At 47.1% G+C, this 22,883-nt stretch overlaps 1 protein-coding gene across 3 annotated transcripts in view; it reads left to right on the forward strand.

The window, feature by feature from the left end:
• LOC147465902 (uncharacterized) overlaps window positions 1-22,883 on the forward strand; it is a 98,418-nt gene that overhangs the window by 53,719 nt on the left and 21,816 nt on the right. For all 3 annotated transcript variants that reach the window (XM_086522666.1, XM_086522653.1, XM_086522658.1), the window contains one exon: window positions 2,802-4,298. In XM_086522666.1, the coding sequence (XP_086378792.1) occupies window positions 2,802-4,298 (1,497 nt within the window). The remainder of the gene's footprint in view (window positions 1-2,801; window positions 4,299-22,883) is intronic.

Here is a 22,883-nt window from a genome sequence, read left to right on the forward strand (position 1 = left end):
TCATCATCCATGCCCGAGATGCCCGGCATCGGGCGTTGTTCGAGAAAGTATTGCATCGGTCTCTGAAGAGCTTCGTCAATGTCTACCTTTGTAAATAGTCGTACTAGGCGTCTCCCATGTCGTGCTAGAATAGTCAGGATTCTCTGATGGAGCCTTCGTGGATCTCATGGTCGCCCCCGTAGACGTGGGTGTCTAGCTCTCTTGAGCTCAGTGGCCCTGTCCACTAATATACCTCTGGTAGAAGTGGGCTCTGAAGTGTGCTGTGAAGCATGCTCATCTGGCTGTTGAGTCCCTGCTCTAAAGAAGTCAATGATCTCCGTCTGTTAATGTCTCCCATTGCCTAGTCTCCTCAAGAGACTCTCCCTGTGTCTGCGCAGCTCTAGCAAAAACATCTTGTGGCATCTTTGATCCTGATATCTCATGACTGTAGCCAAAGGTCCAAAGCCCTCTCTAAATAGACAATGAAAGCGGCCTCGTATCTCATAGTATACCGGACAATGGCAAATGTGATGTAACTCTGTCTCTGGCTCTATATGACACAATTGCCATATCCTGGCTTTTGCTGGTACTCTCCTAAATCTGCCAGTCTCAATCTCTAGCTGATGCGATGATGTGCGCATCTGACCAATAGCACATCGTATCCCATAGGATAAATGAGTGTCCATGTAGGCCTGTCTGATCACATATCCATCCTCTGTTAGTTGGAGGAGGTGCTCTCTATAGAAAGCCATCTTCGTGCCCAACTCTTGTACCGGATGTATCCGTGTGCTTCTGGTATCTCTAGTTGAATCAAATCTTGACATGTAAGTCTAGTGATCTCTGTCCGTGTGAGAGAAAGGGAGGGTGCACCCAAGGAGTACTGGAATGGAGGCACTCTATCCATGCTGAAGCCTTTGATTGAAACCATGATGTCATCTGCCCATACCAACATTCTGTGTCCCCTTGTAGCGCTAGCTGTCGGGATGACTCAAGGGCTAGCCGAGCATATCTGTCTCTTGGGAGGTCCCATAAATTATGCATGAAGGAAACTAATCTAGTAAGGGCCTCAACTACGAGAGGGGAGGCAGCTTGCTCAGCTTGAATAATCTCATGTGGCACTGAGGCCTTAGCCCGAATCAAGCGAGAGATCATAGAGCTAGGGGCCTCTCCAGAGTCCATACATCTCCATCCATCAGTGCTACCAGATCTGCCTTGGTGGTCCACCGAGGGCCTCCAAATCTAAACCCCATAGAGCATAGTTGAAGCCACTAGAGTGTCAAAAAGCCACAGCTTTGCTTGGGGTTCTTGAAACTGAACCTACGGACACATCTTCTCCAATTCTCCCAAGGCTGCATAAGCTCTTGTCAATCTAGTCTCTGCTGCTCACCTCAATGAAAACGCTGATCCACTGAAGACTACCCCAAGATAGGTGTATGCATGTGTAGACTCCACCGTCTCCTTGCCATATGTAAAAGTGGATGCTGACCTCCTGACCCACTGTGGTGTGGTGTTAAACACCATAACCTTGGTTTTCCCCAGGTTAACAGACAATCCACTATCGTGGGCAAATGTGTACTAAGCATCTAAAGGTCGCTGCATCCCCTCCGAGGAGTCGGAAATCAACACAATATTATCAGCATATAACAATAGTGGAATCCATGTCCCTGTCAACCGTGCTCCTCTATCACCATCCCTCTCAATGTACTTAGCAACCTTATCCACATACATGCCAAATAGTGTAGGAGATAGCGGGCAACCTAATCAGAAATCCCGTCTAGAGTGCATACATGCCTCACTATTGACTTGTATAGAGCCATGATCCCCCATATCAACTCTTTGGGTACCCCCATCTCCTGCATCTGTGCATCAATCTAGCTCTGAGCACTGTATCGAAGGCTTTGCGGAAGTCCACAAAGCAACAATAGGGCTGTCTCCCACGTGATCTCTCCTCCTCATTAATGGCTTTGAGTGTTAGAATATGATCAAGAGTAGAGAGACCTCTCTTGAAACCTGCCTATCCTGCTGCCCGTACACCCTCTCTCTCTGCCCATCTACTCAACTGCTGCTCAAGGATGGATGCGTACTATCGTGCCAATGTGTGTCCAATCATGATAGTGTGGTAGTTCCCAGGCTCCATAGGGTCCCCTGACTTGAAGATAGGTACGATTGTGGACAAACTCTAGTATCAGGTAGGCCCTCGCACATGGCATGGTTGAACATCACTGCTAGAAGCTCTGCAAGCAAATCTCTGGCATGTATAAAATGCTCGCTACCAGGCCATCGTGATCATATGCTCTCCTAGTCTTCATCATGTCAATGGCTTTCTTTACCATCTCGGCGGTAAAGAAAGCACATGTACGTGGGCATGGCTTTGGCGGATCTGGAAGAGATGGCTGCCCCGAGACTGTGTAGAGAGATGATGCATACTGACCCCATACCTCTGTAGAAGTGATGACCGGTGGGGGGGAGTGCTCATGGAAGAGTTGCCATGCCTCGCCTGAATCCAATTCATTTCATGCGCATGGCTGTCGCTGACTGCTTACTCGGCTTCTCTCCGTGACTGCTCAAAAAGACGGTTATGCTGAAGGTTGATTTTTTTTTTCCCTGTATTTGTCAGTGGTAGAGATTCCAAATAGGCTATAATAACAGTTGCTGACTGTTGCGAGAGAGAGCATACATTGATTTTTTATGTACTTTTTCTTCTCTTTGAAAAATATTTTGTAGTCCCTTTGACAAATTTACTGTTTCTTAAAATCACCTTTCTTCTTCTGTTTGTTCTTGTAGCCATGCATATGATGGTTCTGTCACTGTTTTGTGGCCAGGAAGTAGGAATGACATTGCACTGCAAAGATGATAATGACAAGTCAAAAGCTCCCAAAGGAGTCTCCATGGAATTAGAACAACATTTGAAGAGGCTAACGTCCTATGTGCGAAACTTAGAGGCTTGCATACGACAAGGAGGACTTAATCCAGGGTTTGAGAGGAGGGTACACAGTCAACAACAGAGAATTATGCACAATGTGGATTTCACTGATCCAGTTGACCCTGTTACTGTCTGCTTTCAAACTAGTGATAGTATGCAGGTAGCCAAGGCAAATGAAAACTTGCAAAGTGGAAGCTATTCAGCGGCAGGGGGCAAGAAGAGCTCTTACTTTCTGCAAGGTGGCTTTGAGCTGAACTTGCCTCGTGAAAACATACAAAAGTTGGCCACCTTGAAACAGCAGCCCTATTTCTATCAAGACCAAAAGGTAGTTTCATGGAGTCAGAGCCAGTCTCAAGAAAGAATAACTACAGTTACCACAGTTGATACACCTGGAAATTTTACGAACCTTTTATCTAGATGCATTTCATGGAAATGGAGGTGGGCGACAGCTGCATCACAGTTAAAAGCTCTGTCAAAGGAGCTCCAAACTATGACACTCGCAAAAGAGAATAAAACATTGGGAGTTATCTCAAATTCTCATTCATCTGAAAACCGTGACAAGTTTCTCACCTCCATGCAAAAGCTAGGATTCATACATGTTCAAAATCTGCATAACTCTCAGAATACCAACAAGGTGCGTACTGTAACAGCCAAATCAAAGCATAAAGAGGCAAAGTTTTCAGTTTCAGGGCATAAAGTGATCTCCATCATGTTGTCCATGTGGCGAGCTTCTATTAAAAATGCCAAATTAGAAAAGGAAGCAGTTTGTAATGGCGAGAAGCTAAGTAGATTGTTGGCAGGACTGCCTTGGCTGATACAAAAGTTTGAAGAGAGGAGAAACCTTGAACGGATGTTTTATCACTGGGCGCTTCATATGTTGCGCTCAAAATTACAGATCTATCACACATGTATTCACCAATCAAGTTCATGGTCCACCTGGCAGCGACGGCCTCCAAGTTCGTTATGGGTTGCACAACTAGGCTTAGCAGATTCAAGAAATTTAGAAGGAAATGGTTATCAAGGACGTTATCTGAGATACTCTCAATCTAGACCCGTTGAAAGGCAGCAGCCATTGGAAGAGACAAGAAAATCATGTAGTAGGAGTCCTGAGAGAAGCGATTTCTCTATTAATCACCAAGATTGTGTCAATGAAAGCTTGTCTATTGTGGGGGCTGACATGGGCCTGAATGGTTTTCCTTCTGAAACTTCATGTTTTTCAGAGAAAGATAACAGGTTTGGTCTTGGCTTCAACAAAAATTTGATGACGGCTGCACTGTATCCACCTCCGTCCAACAAAATTGCAGCTGCTTCAGATACTAATGCTGGGGAGGATGCAAACTGGAGCAAAAAGCAAAGTGTAACAACCTTTACGGAGAAAGCAATGCAAGCTCTTCAGGTGGTTATCAAACCTTTTACAGAGTATCATGGCGGGTCATCTCTTCTTTGCATAGCTTTGATGATTGTTTTCACTAAGAAAGAAACAGGTGCACATGGGCCAATTATTTGTTTTAACTTGTTAGCCATTTTGAAAGGACAGAAAAGTAGCCTGGTGACCAGCTATTAGTAAAAGTCTGAATCTCCATTTTTGTCTTAGCTCTCTCTGCCTTTATGTAACTGCACCTTTGTCTTCTTCCTGCAGCTTAGATGCTTGAATGACTAAATGTTCAGCCAGGGAAAAAGTAGAAAAAAAAAAGTTTCATCATACTGTTTGTTGGGGACGGTGAGCAGTATGTCTCGAGGCAACACAGCGTTTCTATATGTAAAAAGCTTGGTCCAGAAGCTGGACCAACGAAGTTTTTGGGCGGAGCCACTAGATTTTTTGTCATGTGCCTGACTTTTCTCCCCCATGTTTTTTAGAAGGTTTTAGTTTTGTCACACTTATAAAGGGGCAGGAAGATGGTGTGCATGGGGGTGTTTTTAAAAGATGAGAAATGAAGGACTATTCTCGTTTTCACTCTAAGTAGCACCCTCAACTGTCAATTATCATATGCACAGTTCACTGCGTATCATTGTGGGCAGCGTAAGGCCCCGTGCTCTCCCTGTGACACTAATCTCCGGTTCTCGCGCCAGCTGCATGAGATAATAGCATACAGCAGGTACTCATTCTCAGCATTAGTTATGCAGTCCACAACATGGTGCAAATGCTGCTTTGTTACGTAATCAAAAGCAGTTCACACTTGCTTTTTTTGCTCCTCATTCCCTTTTTTTTGCGCTTTTTTTTTTGGTGCAATTCATTTTCGGTCAGAAACCCACATATTGTATTCGGAAATCTTGTGGCAGTCATTGCAGAAGTTTGATGCTTGAGCACCATAACTATCCAATGTTGCTTAGCTGAACAAGAAAAGACTGTAGTATGCATAGTCTTCCACAGAAGCTCTTTGATGTACATAATAAGAACGTAGATGGGCCATCCCCCTTGAAAAATTTGAAAGAAGGGACACCATAAAGCTTTTATGGCAATTTATGCTAAGAGTCACATAAGTTTGATTATCATGAAAACAGGTCAGTTGTGCACGGCACTAGCTTTGGAATATGTGTACATTTCGGGGTGCCAGTACACCAGGGACCCCCTTGCAAAATGTCTCCGGTTCTTGTAAATTTACATAAATATTATGTACAAAAAGAATGAAACGAAGTGCACATATCAGGGTTCAGTCAGTCCAGTCAGTCTAGATTTAGAAGTGATCTGGCACTTTTGTGAGTCTGTTCGCAGACCGTGCATGCCCAGTCACTTAGTGTAGATGCATATCCTCTGGTTGCACACAGCATGATCATAAGCATTCCCATCAGAATCCTTCAAGGGAATTTTCCAGTGCATTTAGCCTATTTTCCCTATTTTTGACATGTTTCACTTATTATTTTTAAGTGACTTTTGTTGGAAAGTAGGTAGGGCAATTTTGCTAAGTTTGTATATAAGCAAACTAGAGCTAGCACTATTTGGCAGAAGAGGCAACAGGAGCCAAGCTAAGCAGGCAACTTCTCATCAAGACCTTGGCGGTTTCCCCCACCAAGCAAGAAGAAACACAACCTTCCTTAGCGTTTTTGATAGAAGCATCACAGCCTTGCGTTTTGCATCATCACACCATCGCCAGAACCCCTAGCATACCTAGCGTTTGCATCAACAAGGAATTGCCAGCAGAAACCAACTGACCTAGCGTTTTTGTCATCAGCATCTCTAGCGTTTTTGGTCCCAGATCCAACGTTTGCAGATCCCATCATATGTAGCGTTTTCCATAGCGATTTCCAGCATCAGAAGACCTGCAAGATCAGCCCATAAAGAAGTAGCAGATTCAGCCCGGACAGACCTCAGTTTTCAGCCCTAAACTTGCAGATTTTCAATGTCAAAGAACCACAGAAACAACCCCCAAATCAGCGTTTTTGGACTAGTCGCAGATTTCAGCCCATAGCGTTTTTGGACAGCAGTAGAAAGATTGCAGATTTCAGCCCTTAGGTCGGTCTCGTCCTCACCGTCGTCATCGCCAACATAGCCTAGACTTGCATCAGTCCCATGCATTCCATTTGTATTAGATTGTGCAATCATAAGTAGACCACTCTCGCCGACGAGAGTGGGGCCTTCGAAGGAGGGTTTTACAACGTCTCTGGTGTCGTATCTCTCTTCTCTCTCTATCTTTCAGTCTCATACACTTGCACGCACAGTGTCCACTCACTTTGTTTGTAATCATTGCACTCTCTCATTAAGAACGGAAGGCTCTCCCTTCCATAAGAACAAAAGGAACCTTGAGCACAGTCCGGAGCACTCATCTTGAGCAAAGCTCAAACATTCATTCCGTTGCACCTAACATTGGTATCAGAGCTTTGGCAGTGTTCTGTATCACTAAATGAAAGAACCACAAGAACCACATAAATTCTTTTTTGCTTGTTGAGGTCGCACGAACCCAAGTTCGCTTGGGCGTGTCGATTCCTAATCGTGTTTTTGAAGAGTGACAGGAATCCCAAGAAAGAAGGGCTTGTCCAGCCTCCCCTTGTGTCTCTTTTCACTCATTGAGAGCGGACCGTGCACTTAGCGGCCGGCCAATGGACGTGAGGTGGGAAAAAGCAACCTTGGTGTGAGCGCAAGGCCGCCAAGGGGTGCGCCCGCGGAAAAGAGTAGAACTCGGGTGAAGAGAAGATCCTTCTCGAACACAGATTGCAAGCGAAAGAAGAACCTCAAGAACCTCAAGACCCCCAAGAACCCAAGAACCTAAGTTTCTCGTGAACTCAAGAACCCAAGAACCCAAGACCGGCAAGAACCCAAGTTCCTTGTGAACTTCAGAACCAAAGACCACAAGAACCCACAACTTCAGGATGGTCATCACTCGAAGCGGAATGGATACTTCGCTTGGAGGTGATGAGCATGAGAGAGGCGAAGAAGAATTTTCCCCACCAAGAGGTTTTTCCGACCCTCCCCCTTCCCCATCTACGACAAGGATTGCACTAACTCCTATGAAGGAGTTGCCGCAGTTGTTTATGGACAGGAAGTTAGAACACGACTGAAGATGGGTAGCCATAGATCGTGACTATGAAGAAAGAAGGGCAGCCATAGATCGTGAATACGATGCAAGAATGGAAGCCATAGAGCGTCAGTACGACTTGGAAAAAAAGAAAGTGAAGCCAAATTTGATCGAGAGAACAAAGCAAGACAAGCAGAATTTGATCGCCAGAACAAAGCCATCAAAGAAAAGAGCGACCAACACATGAAAGAGTTCTTGCGACTCTTTTCTCAAGTTCAGGCACAGATGCAAGAGATTCGGGAAAAGGAGACTCTTTCAGTCTCTTCTTCTCCAAAGCATGATACACAGGATTTGCATGATTGTGAGAAGCATGATGAATTGAATGACAATGATTTGCATGATGATTTGGATGACAAAGATAAGCATGATGATTTGAATGATATTGCTAAGCATGATGATTTGGATGCCAATGACAAGCATGATGATTTGGATGCCAATGATCAAGATGTGATTTCTCACAAGCATGATGATTTACATGAAGATGACGTGATTATTCACAAGGATGATGAGTTAGTTGATGCTTTTTCTAGCGAAGCTAGCCTCGTTGCAGATTCTATCAATCAGGAAGGATCGATCTTGGCTCTTGAGCCTAGTTCCAAAGAACCCCTTCAGGAAGAACCGATCTTGGCTCTCGAGCGTAGGTCCAAAGAACCCTCACAGGAAGTATTATGTGTTCGCATGATTGATACGCATGCATTGTTCGAGTGTTTCATTCATGATCGTTTCCAGTATTTTAGTCAGTGTCTTTATGAGATCCCTTTTCCTAGGCATGGCATATTGTACGTTGAGCACGTTTCACTCATGAATGAGTACGAATGTATACGGATTTTTTATGAAAAGCTGAAAAGTATGTATGTAAGGAAGTCACATTCCATGTCTCTTCCTTGGCATGACACATTTGTAGAAAGAGCACGTGAAAATATGAGCACCAAGCATGGGCATTTCCGTTGTGAATTGCCAAAGTCGATTGCTCTAGATCAAAAGAGAAAGATTCGATCTCATTGTTTGCGTGTATGTGGTGAAGGGTTTGGCACTCCGTCTATTGGTTCATCTACATTGCATGCACAGTCTTTGAGGAAGACAAGATTTTTTCCACTCACTTTACATGGAATAGGTATGTTCATGGTTTTGTGTTGGAAATGGTTTCAGGAATTTTCTACCATGGAGATTCTTGAAGACGAAAGAAGCATGACACTCGGCGAAGTTGAAGCATCCAAGGAGCCACAAAAGACTTTGTGTCGCTTTCGGCGCGGCCCAAAGAAGCAAGCGTTGCAGACCTTTATGAAGTTCAAGTACCACACAACCCACACATCAAAGTGGGCCGGCGAAGAGTCCCTTCCAGGATTCCGGATGCTATTGGCGATCTCCCTCGACGCCATACATATCGGTACCAATACCTCACTTTGAAAAGGAGGGGATGTCACGTGACACATCCAACCCTATGTGTCCGTGGACAAGCTACAACATGATGAGGGTTTAGTCAGTCCAGTCAGTCTAGATTTAGAACTGATCTGGCACTTTTGTGAGTCTGTTCGCAGACCGTGCATACCCAGTCACTTAGTGTAGATGCATATCCTTTGGTTGCACACAGCATGATCATAAGCATTCCCATCAGAATCCTTCAAGGGAATTTTCCAGTGCGTTTAGCCTATTTTCCCTATTTTTGACATGTTTCACTTATTATTTTTAAGTGACTTGTCACTTTTGTTGAAAAGTAGGTAGGGCAATTTTGCTAAGTTTGTATATAAGCAAACTAGAGCTAGCACTATTTGGTAGAAGAGGCAACAAGAGCCAAGCTCAGCAGGCAACTTCTCATCAAGACCTTGGCGGTTTCCCCCACCAAGCAAGAAGAAACAGAACCTCCCTTAGCGTTTTTGACAGAAGCATCACAGCCTGGCGTTTTGCATCATCACACTATCGCCAGAACCCCCAACATACCTAGCGTTTGCATCAACAAGGAATCGCCAGCAGAAACCAACTGACCTAGCGTTTTTGTCATCAGCATCTCTAGCGTTTTTGGTCCCAGATCTAGCGTTTGCAGATCCCAGCATATGCAGCGTTTTCCATAGTGATTTTCAGCATCAGAAGACCTGCAAGATCAGCCCATAAAGAAGTAGCAGATTCAGCCCGGGCAGACCTCAGTTTTCAGCCCTTAAGAACCTCAATTTTCAGCCCTAAATCTGCAGATTTTTAGCGTCAAAGAACCACAGAAACAGCCCCCAAATCAGCGTTTTTGGACTAGTCGCAGATTTCAGCCCATAGCGTTTTTGGACAGCAGTAGAAGGATTGCAGATTTCAGCCCTTAGGTCGGTCTCATCCTCACCGTCGTCATCGCCGACATAGCCTAGACTTGCATCAGTCCCATGCATTCCATTTGTATTAGATTGTGCAATCATAAGTAGACCACTCTCGCCGACGAGAGTGGGGCCTTCAGAGGAGGGTTTTACGTCGTCTCTGGTGTCGTATGTCTCTCCTCTCTCTATCTCTCAATCTCATACACTTGCACGCATAGTGTCCACTCACTTTGTTTGTAATCATTGCACTCTCTCATTAAGAACGGAAGGCTCTCCCTTCCATAAGAACAAAAGGAACCTTGAGCACAATTCGGAGCACTCATCTTGAGCAAAGCGTAAACATTCATTCCGCTGCACCTAACAGGTGGCCAGGAAGGCAAGAACCGGATATTTAGTCTTAACCCTTCGCTATGCTGAACATCCCCTTATATCTTTTTTTTTTCTAGAAAAAGATCCTTCTATTAGTTAATGAAACTGCCCATAGGGCTACAATCTCCTCTACAAGAGAGGACTACAAGAATCATGATGGGGAGATTCTCCCAATGAGAAAACAACATATGACAATGAGGCTAGATCAGGGGATGGGAGGAGGGAAGAGCCACATAGGTGGACGGTAGTGCCATCGGAGCACACCCTGGATCATGGTGAAGAATGGTCCAGGACGCCAAAGTCGAAGGAAAGCCTCTCTGCGCTCCCGCATGCGGTCAGAACTGCCCTGGAGTCTCTCGAACTGTCCTCTGAGAGTATGAACCAACTCAAGCCAAAGATCCCGAATAGTCTCTGCTGGTGGTACAGGGCGAGCCTCGAAGATGTGGAAGCAACGCGCCTGCCAGATAAACCAGAGTGTCAGGCCCTGATGAGCTCCCAACACACCTCTCTCTCACTACACCACTCCTGTGGAGTAAGCTCTGTGGAAGGCTGGAGTGTAGGTCGCCCCCCCTGCATCACTATCATCTTGCTGGTGGATGATAGCTCAAACTGAAGTGCCGGGCCCGTGAGAGTGGACCAAGCAGCTACCTCCCAAGTGTACTGCTCAGCCGTGGAAAGAGCGGGCATCAGCCGAAGAACACGAAGCCACACCTGTTGTGCCAAGGGACAGTCCCAAAGACAGTGACGTTGACTCTCCACAAGATGGTCACAAGCTGTGCATGCGGACGAGAGCCCACTATGCACCAGCCAGCTCCCAACTGCTGTAGCTCTGTGTACAACCGACCACTGAAATAAAGTGACTCGCCTCGGCAGTCTAGAGTCCCACAACATCTCCCAAAAAGCTGCCAAGAACTCAGCTGTGAGACCCTCCTCCTGCCAATGAGGTGCTGCAGCAGGGCGAGCCTCTCTCTGTGCTGCCAGTATGTGACGTCCCAGTCGAACAGTGTACTAAAAGAAAGGGACACTTGGGTGGTCTGCAGAAGAGAAGGGGTTCCTTGAAAGCCACTCTCCAGGATCCCACTGTACTCGTGCCAGTGGACAACACTCCCAAGCCCACAGTCTCCAGTGTCCAGTCGCAAGAGCAGCTTGGTCAGGATCGATGACACAAGTCCTCCCACAGATGCCCACCACTCGGATCCTCTGAAAACAACACTCTGCCACTCGTGGGGCCTCTACTACAACTCACTGTAAGCGTCCCTCACCCTGTAGCTCGAAAAACAGGGAGGGAAAAGTCTCTGAGCAAGCCCCAACAGAGATGAGAACCTCCAGTCGTGTGAAGGCTCCCATCCATCTGGGCGCTGCTGACTCGAGAGGCGTGAGCCAATCAGCTGGTACTACCTCTGAGATGTCCCGGCACATGCTTTGCACCCCTCTCATGCCCTGTAGCTGAAAGCTCTGTAGCTCCTCTGACAAGCGTGAAAACTGTAACCAGTCACCTAAAGAGCGTGCTGGACCTGCTGCCATAGAACCCCAGGTAACATGAGGTCGACTACCAACCAAGTGACCTCTCTGAGTGCTAACCATGGGGTTCCAAACAAGGGGCTGTCGCCGCAGGCGCTCCTCCGTGCAAGTAGGCTGACTGTCACGAGGACGTGGCAGTTATTAACCATGTCACAGAGATGTGGCAACTGCTAACCTTGGTTGTTGGTTTCTTTCCAATGGGGTTTATTTTATTTGTTTTGAGACCCTCTTTTTGAAGTAGCAAACGGTCGGACATTGTATGGCCAATGTGAACGGTAGATTCACCCGCAGACGGGAAGTGGTCGGCATTGGAATTCGTATGGTAAGAGGATGTCTAGGCTCAGAGCAAGATCATATAGGTCCCCCCCCGTCGCACTTAGCAAGTTGGTGGATACTAGGAAGTAAACTCAATTAAGGCGTAAAGTCAAGGTGGGACTACCAACAAAAAGTATCCGACAGTTGGGCCACATTGTACTTTTGGATGCGGCTCCAATGAGGATAGATGGTCAGAAGACCAGTGGGAGCCCAACGGAAGCATCTCCTAAAATTTAGGGAACTGCTATTTTGGGCCGGGAAATGTGTTCACGTCATTACCTCCGGTATGACTAGGGGAACATTTTATAACTCTGCCGCGAAGTCAACTGGGCAACCGGTCAGGATATTTTTAAGCGGCAAACCCGAAACGGGAAAATGCTTGAAAATGCGCCAAGTGTCACATTTTTGTGAACTTTCCTCTTGCAGAAAAATGGGCGCTGATTTTTATGCTGGGAGAGGCCTCATTTCAGCTTTTGTCACAGGTTAAGAGCTATGGAGTGCTTTCTTTCCCTCTCATGTACAGTGTGGTGCTAGGAGTGATGCCCTGCACACTACACACTGCTCTCTCTCTCCCCTACGTGCAGTTATGTGATGCCCCACAAGAGGGCTACTCATTTGACTGATGTACAGTTGTGTGGGTTCATGCTTTTGTGCTGAGGCAAGAGCCTCCTTGAGCAGGAACAGGGGTAGCTAACTGCTACTCCAAAGCAGGCACTGGTGAGGGTCATAACCTCACCGTACAGGTGCAAAATCAGCACTGTGTATGCGCTGTAAATTCACTGTTTTTCAGCCGTACGGACGCCAGGATCATTGGGAATCGTGCCCCACTGGCAAAGGACAGTTAGGGGATTGTTTGGGGCTGAAAACAGGGCAAAAACCAGTAAATACAGCGTGCTGAATTTACTGTTTTTGGACAGGAATCAGAGGGTATACGACAGTGCAAGCGAGTTCCAGCAGGGGAATTGGTTTCGCGCAAGTTTTGGGGTTGTTATGTTGCCGAAATTTGGCCAAATCAAATGGTATCTAGGTGGATACACGTGAAGGATTCCCAGGACCTTACCTTGTAATTTACCCTCCTAAAGAATAAAGAAATACCGAAAGGGGCGCCAATTTTGGAGCCTACAGGTTGTCGGCGTCTGCTCGGAGCATTCTAGCTTCCGAGCCGTGTGTGTGATGAAGTGTTAATTCTCGTTACAGGTCTCCTTTGCAAAGTGCTCTGTGTGTGTGTTTAAGTAAAGAATTTCGAGTGAAAGCCAACGCCTACCGCCCTACGGGCCGGTTTCATGGTTACGTTGCCGGGACATCAATCACTTTTTCCTCAAAGAGTGAGCCTGGATTGTTCAGGGTAAAGACACACAGTGCAAGAACACGGGGATTACACTATGGCCGACAAGGGGAAGGGAATTATGGAAGAGGGTTCCTCTTCAAAGGAGAGGCAGGAGATTCCTATGGTTTTTGAGATTGGCGAAAGCTCACGGCCACGTCAGTCTGTACCTCCTGTCAACGTGAATGTCCCTCCAGTAGTACAGGGCTTTATGACAAGGCAACTTGAGGATGATGCGTTTAAGACTCAGTTAGTTGCCGCGGTGAATGTCTTTTCGCAGCTGGTGCAGAATCCGAGGTTTATGGAATTCTTGCAAGCGCCACCAGTGCAACAGCAAAATAGGCAACCTACGCCGCGTATGGAGCTTGTTGAAGCTCAAGCCCAGGTACTTCATGAGGCGCAGGAGGAAAGGGAACACTCGCATGTTGCGGAGTCGGGGGCTCCAAAGCAAGTTCCTCCCGTGCTTGAACAGGTGGCTAGAACGCCTATTCCACAGGTTATGCCAGTTCAGCCCGCCACCTTCCAGAGCCAGCATGCTGTCTTGAATAGCATGCTGTCTTGAATGGGCAGGGAGCTGGATACCAGGCTATGCACTCAGTTTTTCCACCACCCATGGTACATCTTGGGTATTTCGGGGGTGGATCAGTGTTCCAAAGTATGGCTGGTTATGCGTCTGGAAGTCAGCTGTACATGCCAGGAACAGTGTTCGGGGGTATGCAAGGCATCATGCCAAACCCCATGTATGGTACTATCGGCATGCAGCAAGGTTTCCACGGCAACCAGGGCCAGTTTGGGGTGCCACAGGGTCATTTTGGCATGGCTGGTTTTTCTGGACAACAGCCAGATATCGCACCCCTGACGCAAAATGTGAATGGCCAACACGTGCCGATCATGCCTAGTACAGTGCCCATGTTGCAGACCATCCCGTATGACAACTTGGGGGCACTAGAGAAGCCGAAGGCTTACAAAGAAGGTGGTGCAGCGGTAAAGTTCAGTACCTTCACTGGTTTCGAGGATAAGACAAAGGCACTCACTTTCCTCCAGCAGTTTGATACAGCTTATGCGGGAGGGAATTTTACAGAGGCCTCGAAGGTCAGGAAAGCTGCCACTTTCTTAAAGGACAATGCGCTGACATGGTGGACGACATTGTTAATGCAAGGACAGGCACCCGCCACTTGGGTTTACTTCAAGCAAATGTTTGCATCTGCTTGGCTATCAAATGAATTTGAAGCCGATGTCCTGACAGATTCGCACCAGCTTACGGCAGCTTCGTGCAAGAGCTTGCTGGAGTACAATAGGAGGTTTTGTAAAGCATTACTCTCAGTGACCTCCTACAGATTTGTGCCATTGACAGAGCAGATAGAGAAGTATTGTTGTGGGCTGCCTAAAGGGCTTCGCGATTACTGTACAAAGAACAGAGTGGCTACTCTTACTCAGCTTATGGAAGTTGCGAACACTAGTCTTGCCTTGTTGAAAGGAGAAGACAGTGGATTTCCGAGCAATGACAAAGGAGGGCAGCAAAAGAAAAATTCAGCGAAGAAGCCCTTTGTGAAAACGGGTCCTGATGCGTCACAGGGGTCAGAACAGGCCACCAAAGACAAGGATTCAGCTGGGACTTCTGGAGCGCAGGCAAAGAAACAGAAAGGAAGCCTTTTGTGCGCAAGTCGCTCGAGGAAAAGAAGGTCCTAATGGCTGAGAACAAATGTTTTATATGCGAGCAGCCTGCTCATATTTCTATCAATTGTCCACAAAGGAAAAGGCCAGCTGACTCAAAGGATAAAGAAGATCAAAAAGGCAAGAAGCCTAAACCCACGGCAGGTTTGGTGCCAGACATGGTGGGTGACAGGCCAAGCACAGATGCCAGTGAGTTATGCAGGGCATGGGGTAAAGTTAGGGATCAGACGGCACTCATCTTCTTTGATCCAGGTGCCAAAGCCAACTTTATCTCACCAGAGTTAGCTATGAAGCTCGGCATCAGAGCTGAAGAGATGGGGTACACAGCAGAGGCAGGGTTGGCATGTCCTGGCCACTCAGAGTGTGTTACTCCCATCATTGGAAAACTGCGTCTGCATATTCAGTCGTATGTGGACACTGAAGAGTTTTACATCATGCCGCTGGAAGGTTGTGACGCCTTGTTGGGGATCCCGTGGATGTTCCGAGTGCATGGAGTCTTGGATGCCTACAACAAAAAGATCACTGTACAGCATAGGGGCAAAACTCACATCTTGGATGTAAAGCTTAAAGGAGAGTCAGTCCCTATTGTATCTGCTTCTGCTATCACTTCTGTAATAAAGAATCATCTTTCTGTGTACTTGATTTTTGCACGTGATGTCTCAGATAGTGATCAGTCAAATTTATCTGTGTTAGATAAAGAAAGGTCAGCATTTTTGCAAAAGTTTAGTGACTGTTTTTCTGATTCATTACCGTCGCAATTGCCGCCAGAGAGACCTGAGGACCATTGGATAGATTTGGTGCCAGGGTGTAGCCCACCAAATAGACCTCCCTACAGGGTTAGTGCCGCGCAGCAGAAAGAGATTATGGGCCAGGTTGAGGAGTTATTAGAGAAGGGGCTTGTTCAGCCTAGTTCTTCACCCTTTCGCTCCCCAGTGCTCCTAGTGCAGAAGAAGGATGGCTCATGGCGCATGTGTATTGATTACCGTGCATTGAATAAGAATATAGGTTCCCTATTCCTAGAATTGATGATATTCTCGATCGTTTAGAGAGTGCTGCAATTTTCAGTAGGATAGACCTTAAGAGTGGGTACCATCAGATTCGTATAAGCCCAGAGGATGTGCACAAGACTGCGTTTAGAACGACATTTGGTCTTTATGAGTTTCTAGTGATGCCGTTTGGGCTAACAAATGCTCCTGCCACGTTCAACAGAATGATGGACCGGATTTTCCGCTCGCATCAACAGTGTGTTGGAACATTCTTTGATGACATGATTGTGTATTCGAAGAATGAAGAGGAGCATAGGCATCACTTGACCATTGTGTTCGAAGAGCTGCCCAGTCTCACAGGTTACTTATCAATCCTAAGAAAAGTGAATTCTTCCTCGAAGAGATCCACTTTCTTGGCCACATAGTCTCAAAGGATGGTGTTAGAATGGATCCCGCAAAGGTCAAAGCTATCAAGACATGGCCAAACTTGAAGACTGTGCACGATGTCAGAAGCTTCTTGGGATTGTGTTCCTACTATAGAAGTTTTATCATAAATTTTGCAGAGATAGCATCGCCTCTTCACGCATTGCAAAAGAAAGAGGTCACTTTCAGATGGACCCAAAAAGAGATTTCAGCTTTTAGTCTCTTAAAGGAAAAGTTGACTTCAGATCCAGTTATTGTTTTGCCAGATCTCAGGAAGTCATTTGTGGTCCAGTGTGACGCGTGTGGCAGTAGCATCGGAGCAGTGCTAATGGAAGATGGACGGGTAGTAGCCTATGAAAGCCGAATTTTGCAAGGGCCAGAGAGGACTATGCAAGTCTATGAGAAAGAGCTCTTGGCCGTGATTCATGCGCTTTCTAACTGGAAGGACTACCTCTTAGGTGCTGATTTTGTTGTCCAAACAGATCATCAGACCTTGCGATATTTCTTGACACAGTCAAAGTTATCCGAAAAGCATATGCGATGGGCGAACATTCTTTCCATGTTCCACTTCCAGATTATGCATGTGGAAGGCAAGAAGAATGTTGTGGCTGATGCGTTATCAAGGAAGCCACAAATTTCAGCTGTGTGAATTCCTTATCATCATGAGTTAGATGACATGAAGGAATAGTATACTGTTGATGAAGATTTTGCAAGGATCTTTGAACAGTTACAAGAGGGGCAACATCACGAGCACTACCTCCTCAGAGATGGTTTTATGATGATGCATGGCAGACTTTGTGTCACTAGGCCATTGCGACATAAGGTCATGGAAGAGAGTCATGTCCCACCATATGCAGGGCATCGTGGCATTGATGCAACAGTTAAAGCAGTAGAGACGTTCTTCTATTGGCCTACCTTGAGGAGAGATGTGGATGCCTTTGTGCGAGAATGCATAGTTTGCCAAAAGGTCAAGTTTGACAGGCAAAAGGCACCAGGGTTGTTACAACCACTGCCGATTCCGGATAAGCCATGGGAAAGCATTGCTATGGACTTTATCTTTGATCTTCCAAGAACGCCAACAGGGAATGATGGTATATGGACCATTATCTGCAGGTTCAGCAAGCAGGCCCATTTTATCCCTGTCAGGAAGAAGATAAAATCTGATCAGATGGCACGCTTGTTCATGTACAATGTGTTTTAAGTACCATGGTATGCCACAATCGATTATCAGTGATCGTGATCCTCGCATGACCAGTTTGTTCTGGAGAGGATTGTTTGAGAACATGGGTACTACGCTCAAGTTCTTGTCTTCGTTTCATCCACAAACTGATGGACAGTCAGAAGAGGCCAATTCTACTATCTTAGATCTGCTGAAATGCTATGTGTCAGATAATAAGGGCAAGTGGGAACAGTATTTGCCTATGCTTGAGTATGCGTACAATAATACGGTGCATTCGTCTACTGGCAAAGCACCTTTTGAAAATGTTGAAGGCGGCAAAAAGGTTCCTCCCATTTTGCACACAAAGGACAAGATCTTTGAGGCAGATCGATATGTTGAGAACATGGATGAGATGTATAAGAAGATTAAAGTTGCCTTGGAGAAGACTCAGGCAAAACAGAAAAAGGCTGCTGATCGTCACCGTCGTGAATTGCTACTATCACCTGGTGATTGGGTTCTCTTAAGGTTCGAAAAGGCAAGGTTAAAGAAGATGAAGGGCAAGGAACGGCTTTTTCCTAAGCTCAGCATGCGTTACTATGGGCCTTTTCAAGTGATTGACAAGATCAGCGATGTGGCTTACAGGTTGAAATTGCCTGACGCGTGGAAGATTCATAATGCGTTTCACGTGAGTCTTCTAAGACCCTTCGTGGGTGATGTGCCAGAAGATATGCCAGTTCAGGATCAGCCAAAAGTTGAGAAACTTGATGAGATCCTGGTACCTGAGCAAGTTTTGGCACATAAGGACAGAAAAGTTAAATGACAAGTTGCAAGACGCTATTTGGTGAAGTTCAAGAACTATCCGCCTATGGATGCAAAGTGGATGGAAGAGCATGAACTGTCAGAGTCACCAAATGTATTGCAGCTTTACCTTGAAGCCTTTGGGTTAGAGCCTACTTATGCCCCAACCCAACGTGTGCAAAGGAGGGGTAATGATAAAGCTAGTACATCAAATGTACATATGAATTCAGTGCCATAGATGGAAATGGCAAAAGTATGAAGGCCTCATTAAGTCATTTGTATCTATGTATGTTACGACCTTTCTTGCGGATACATGCGATGATAAAAGAGTGTTAATAGCACAAGATCATCAGTGGCGTGTATTTATGGTATGCAATCGAGGACGTTTGCGATTTCAAGAGGGGGGTATGTCACGAGGACGTGGCAGTTATTAACCATGTCACAGAGATGTGGCAACTGCTAACCTTGGTTGTTGGTTTCTTTCCAATGGGGTTTATTTTATTTGTTTTGAGACCCTCTTTTTGAAGTAGCAAACGGTCGGACATTGTATGGCCAATGTGAACGGTAGATTCACCCGCAGACGGGAAGTGGTCGGCATTGGAATTCGTATGGTAAGAGGATGTCTAGGCTCAGAGCAAGATCATATAGGTCCCCCCCCGTCGCACTTAGCAAGTTGGTGGATACTAGGAAGTAAACTCAATTAAGGCGTAAAGTCAAGGTGGGACTACCAACAAAAAGTATCCGACAGTTGGGCCACATTGTACTTTTGGATGCGGCTCCAATGAGGATAGATGGTCAGAAGACCAGTGGGAGCCCAACGGAAGCATCTCCTAAAATTTAGGGAAGTGCTATTTTGGGCCGGGAAATGTGTTCACGTCATTACCTCCGGTATGACTAGGGGAACATTTTATAACTCTGCCGCGAAGTCAACTGGGCAACCGGTCAGGATATTTTTAAGCGGCAAACCCGAAACGGGAAAATGCTTGAAAATGCGCCAAGTGTCACATTTTTGTGAACTTTCCTCTTGCAGAAAAATGGGCGCTGATTTTTATGCTGGGAGAGGCCTCATTTCAGCTTTTGTCACAGGTTAAGAGCTATGGAGTGCTTTCTTTCCCTCTCATGTACAGTGTGGTGCTAGGAGTGATGCCCTGCACACTACACACTGCTCTCTCTCTCCCCTACGTGCAGTTATGTGATGCCCCACAAGAGGGCTACTCATTTGACTGATGTACAGTTGTGTGGGTTCATGCTTTTGTGCTGAGGCAAGAGCCTCCTTGAGCAGGAACAGGGGTAGCTAACTGCTACTCCAAAGCAGGCACTGGTGAGGGTCATAACCTCACCGTACAGGTGCAAAATCAGCACTGTGTATGCGCTGTAAATTCACTGTTTTTCAGCCGTACGGACGCCAGGATCATTGGGAATCGTGCCCCACTGGCAAAGGACAGTTAGGGGACTGTTTGGGGCTGAAAACAGGGCAAAAACCAGTAAATACAGCGTGCTGAATTTACTGTTTTTGGACAGGAATCAGAGGGTATACGACAGTGCAAGCGAGTTCCAGCAGGGGAATTGGTTTCGCGCAAGTTTTGGGGTTGTTATGCTGCCGAAATTTGGCCAAATCAAATGGTATCTAGGTGGATACACATGAAGGATTCCCAGGACCTTACCTTGTAATTTACCCTCCTAAAGAATAAAGAAATACCGAAAGGGGTGCCAATTTTGGGGCCTACAGGTTATCGGCGTCTGCTCGGAGCATTCTAGCTTCCGAGCCGTGTGTGTGATGAAGTGTTAATTCTCGTTACAGGTCTCCTTTGCAAAGTGCTCTGTGTGTGTGTTTAAGTAAAGAATTTCGGGTGAAAGCCAACGCCTACCGCCCTACGGGCCGGTTTCACTGACGTAGCTCCAGGCCTCGCCGCAAGTGCTCCCAAGATCGTAGCAACCCCACAGCAAAGCGATCCTCCAGCCTCCATCTAGTCGAAGGTTGCCAGGGGCTTCCTGCCTGAGGCACCCTAGCACGAAGCCGCTGTAACAAGAACTCCTTCCACGGCTTCTCACTTGGAAGAAGATCTTGGACGATAAACTTCCCAAGAAGGGCTCTGCTCTGCTGTGCTGGGTCTATGATCCAAGGCCTCCGTGGGAACAAGGAAGAATGATGACTTGCCAAGCCACTTTGCCCCGGGCTGTCAGAGTGTCTCGCCTTGACCAAAGGAAATTCGTGATCAACCGCTCTACTTGGCTGATACAAGAACTCGAGAAGATCCAGCAAGAAGTGATGTACCACATAGTAGCCAACAACACCTGGTTGGCCACTACAACTCTGCCAGCCAAAGAAAGTCGTGCGGAGCTCCAACGTAACAACTTCCTCTTGATAGACAGGAGGAGGGGAGCAATCTGCTGCTTGGGAGACAAGTCAAAACCAACCTGACAGCCCAAGTACCGAACTGCAATCCTTGGGGGAATCCACATGAAACCCTCGCCTGGCATCCAGTCGAGCACAGGAGCATTTCCAACCGAGAAAGCCACTGTCTTTCTCCAGTTGATCAGTGCGCCATATGCACAACAAAAGGTCTCAAGAGCCTGCTCACACCTGTGAAGGTTGGCCTCCTGGCCATCCAAGTACAAGGTTGAGTCATCAGCAAACTCAGCGTCTAGTACCTCGCTAGCTCACTGACCCCGTAACGACTGATTTAAAAGATGAGAGCATGATTGTTAATGCTAACACGCCGGTGAGTCTCCCCGAATACGGAGTGCTAAGCCCGGTAAACCAACCTGCTGCGACACCAAAAACCTGCTCATCGCCTCAGCATAGAACAGAGAGAGGAAGGGGACAAGAGGGCAGCCCTGTCTGACCAAACGTGTGAGCATGAAACGATCACCTCTACCTCCTGACCAAAGTACTTGACTGTGTGCCCGTCTGTACAAAGCTGACACCCCTCTGATCCAAGCATCTGAGAAGCCCATCCTGCGTAGAGTGCCCTCTAGAAAGTCCCAATCAACTCTGTCGTAGGCCTTCTCAAAATCGAGAAGGAGAATCACCAGATCCTCACCACAGAGCCGCGCAAGGGCAGAAGCCTCCCAAAAAGTAAAGATGTTGTCAAGGATACTGCGCTCCTTGACAAAACCTGTCTGAGTCCCATGTATAAGGCTCTCTAGAAGTGGCTGGATCCTCAATCACATAGCCTTGGCAAGAATTTTGTAGGCTGAGTTGAGGATGGTGATGGGGCGCCACTGTCGAATCTCATCCAAGGAGCCACCCTCCTTGGGAATGAGGTAGATCAGACCCTCACTCATGCTGTCAGGCATCTCTCCTGCGTGCTAGATGTACTGAAAAGCACTACAGAGATCTGGCCAAGCAAGTCCCAGTACTCCAAGGAAAAACTGGGAGTGAAGCCATCCTCACCTGGACAACTACCGCAGGGGAGTGCACTAAGAGCCGTGTGCAACTCCTCAAGCTGAAGCGGCAGCTCAAGCCTCTGACGCATCTCCTCAGTCACAAGGCAAGGCATCTGCGCCCACACCTGCTCCCTGCATGCATCTGACGCTCTGACTGAGGCTCTGCAGACAGTAACTCTCAGTAAAAGTCAGTAGCAATTGCACGCATGTCCTCTGGCTCTGAAGCAACTGACTCGTCGGGCCTCCTCAACTGATTGACCTTGGCATGCGTATGCCGAGGTCCTACTGCCTCGAAGAAAGCACCAGTCACGTTACCCACTTGTGTCCACTGAGATGCTTGTCGATGGAAAGCAAACTTATGGGGCTGCTCCTCTGTGCTAACAAGCTCCTGGCGAGCCTGCTGTAGCTACTTCTCCAACCAAGGAGTGTCAGGATGCTGCTCCTGCATCCTCTGCAAGGAAGCAACGCCCCGTTTGAGATGCTGCTCCTCCTCTCTCGCTGCAGCTAGGCGAGCCAAAGACTCCTGGAGAAAGAAACGACCAATCTGAGCTAGTCCTGAGGCCACTCTGTTAGCAGGAGAATCCTGCATGTCCAAGCTCTCTGTCGAGAGAGCCTCTACTCGCTCCTTGAGTGCAAAGTCCAGCAAGACCCTCTCAGGGATGCGAAGCATCGTGCTTCCCCTCCTCTGTCTGTCTGCCACTGTGAGGATCACTGGTGCATGGTCCGAGAAGGAAGTCCCTGCCAGAATGCCAACTGTCCCACCCAAGTCAGTGAAATGGTCACTAGTGTAGAAGCGATCTATCCGCGATAGATTCACTCCTCCCACTCTGCGGTCCGAACGAGAGAAGGCCAGGCTGTCTGGGGGCCTTACAAAACTAGAGTGCTGCCACACATCCGAGACCCTCAGAGTCATACAAAACCTCTCCCAAGCTGCCAACTCAACTCCATGCACAGTAGCATGGCTACCACCAATCCTGTCAGAAGGGTCCTCCAATATGTTGAAGTCACCCTCTATGCACCAATGTTCTGCCTGCGGCAGAGACTCAACAATCTGTGACCAAAACTCTGCTCGTGCACTCGCCACATTGGGCGCATATATATTCTGGAAGCCCACAAGGCAACCCTGAACCTGCATAGTGATCCACTGAGCCCTGCCTGGCATAGTAATCCCTCTGCCCACAATGGCCTACTGCAAAGAAGCCGCAATAGTCATACAT

Source organism: Adiantum capillus-veneris, chromosome 1, assembly GCF_014529385.1.
Source record: "Adiantum capillus-veneris isolate H3 chromosome 1, ASM1452938v2, whole genome shotgun sequence".
Taxonomy (NCBI): Eukaryota; Viridiplantae; Streptophyta; class Polypodiopsida; order Polypodiales; family Pteridaceae; genus Adiantum; species Adiantum capillus-veneris.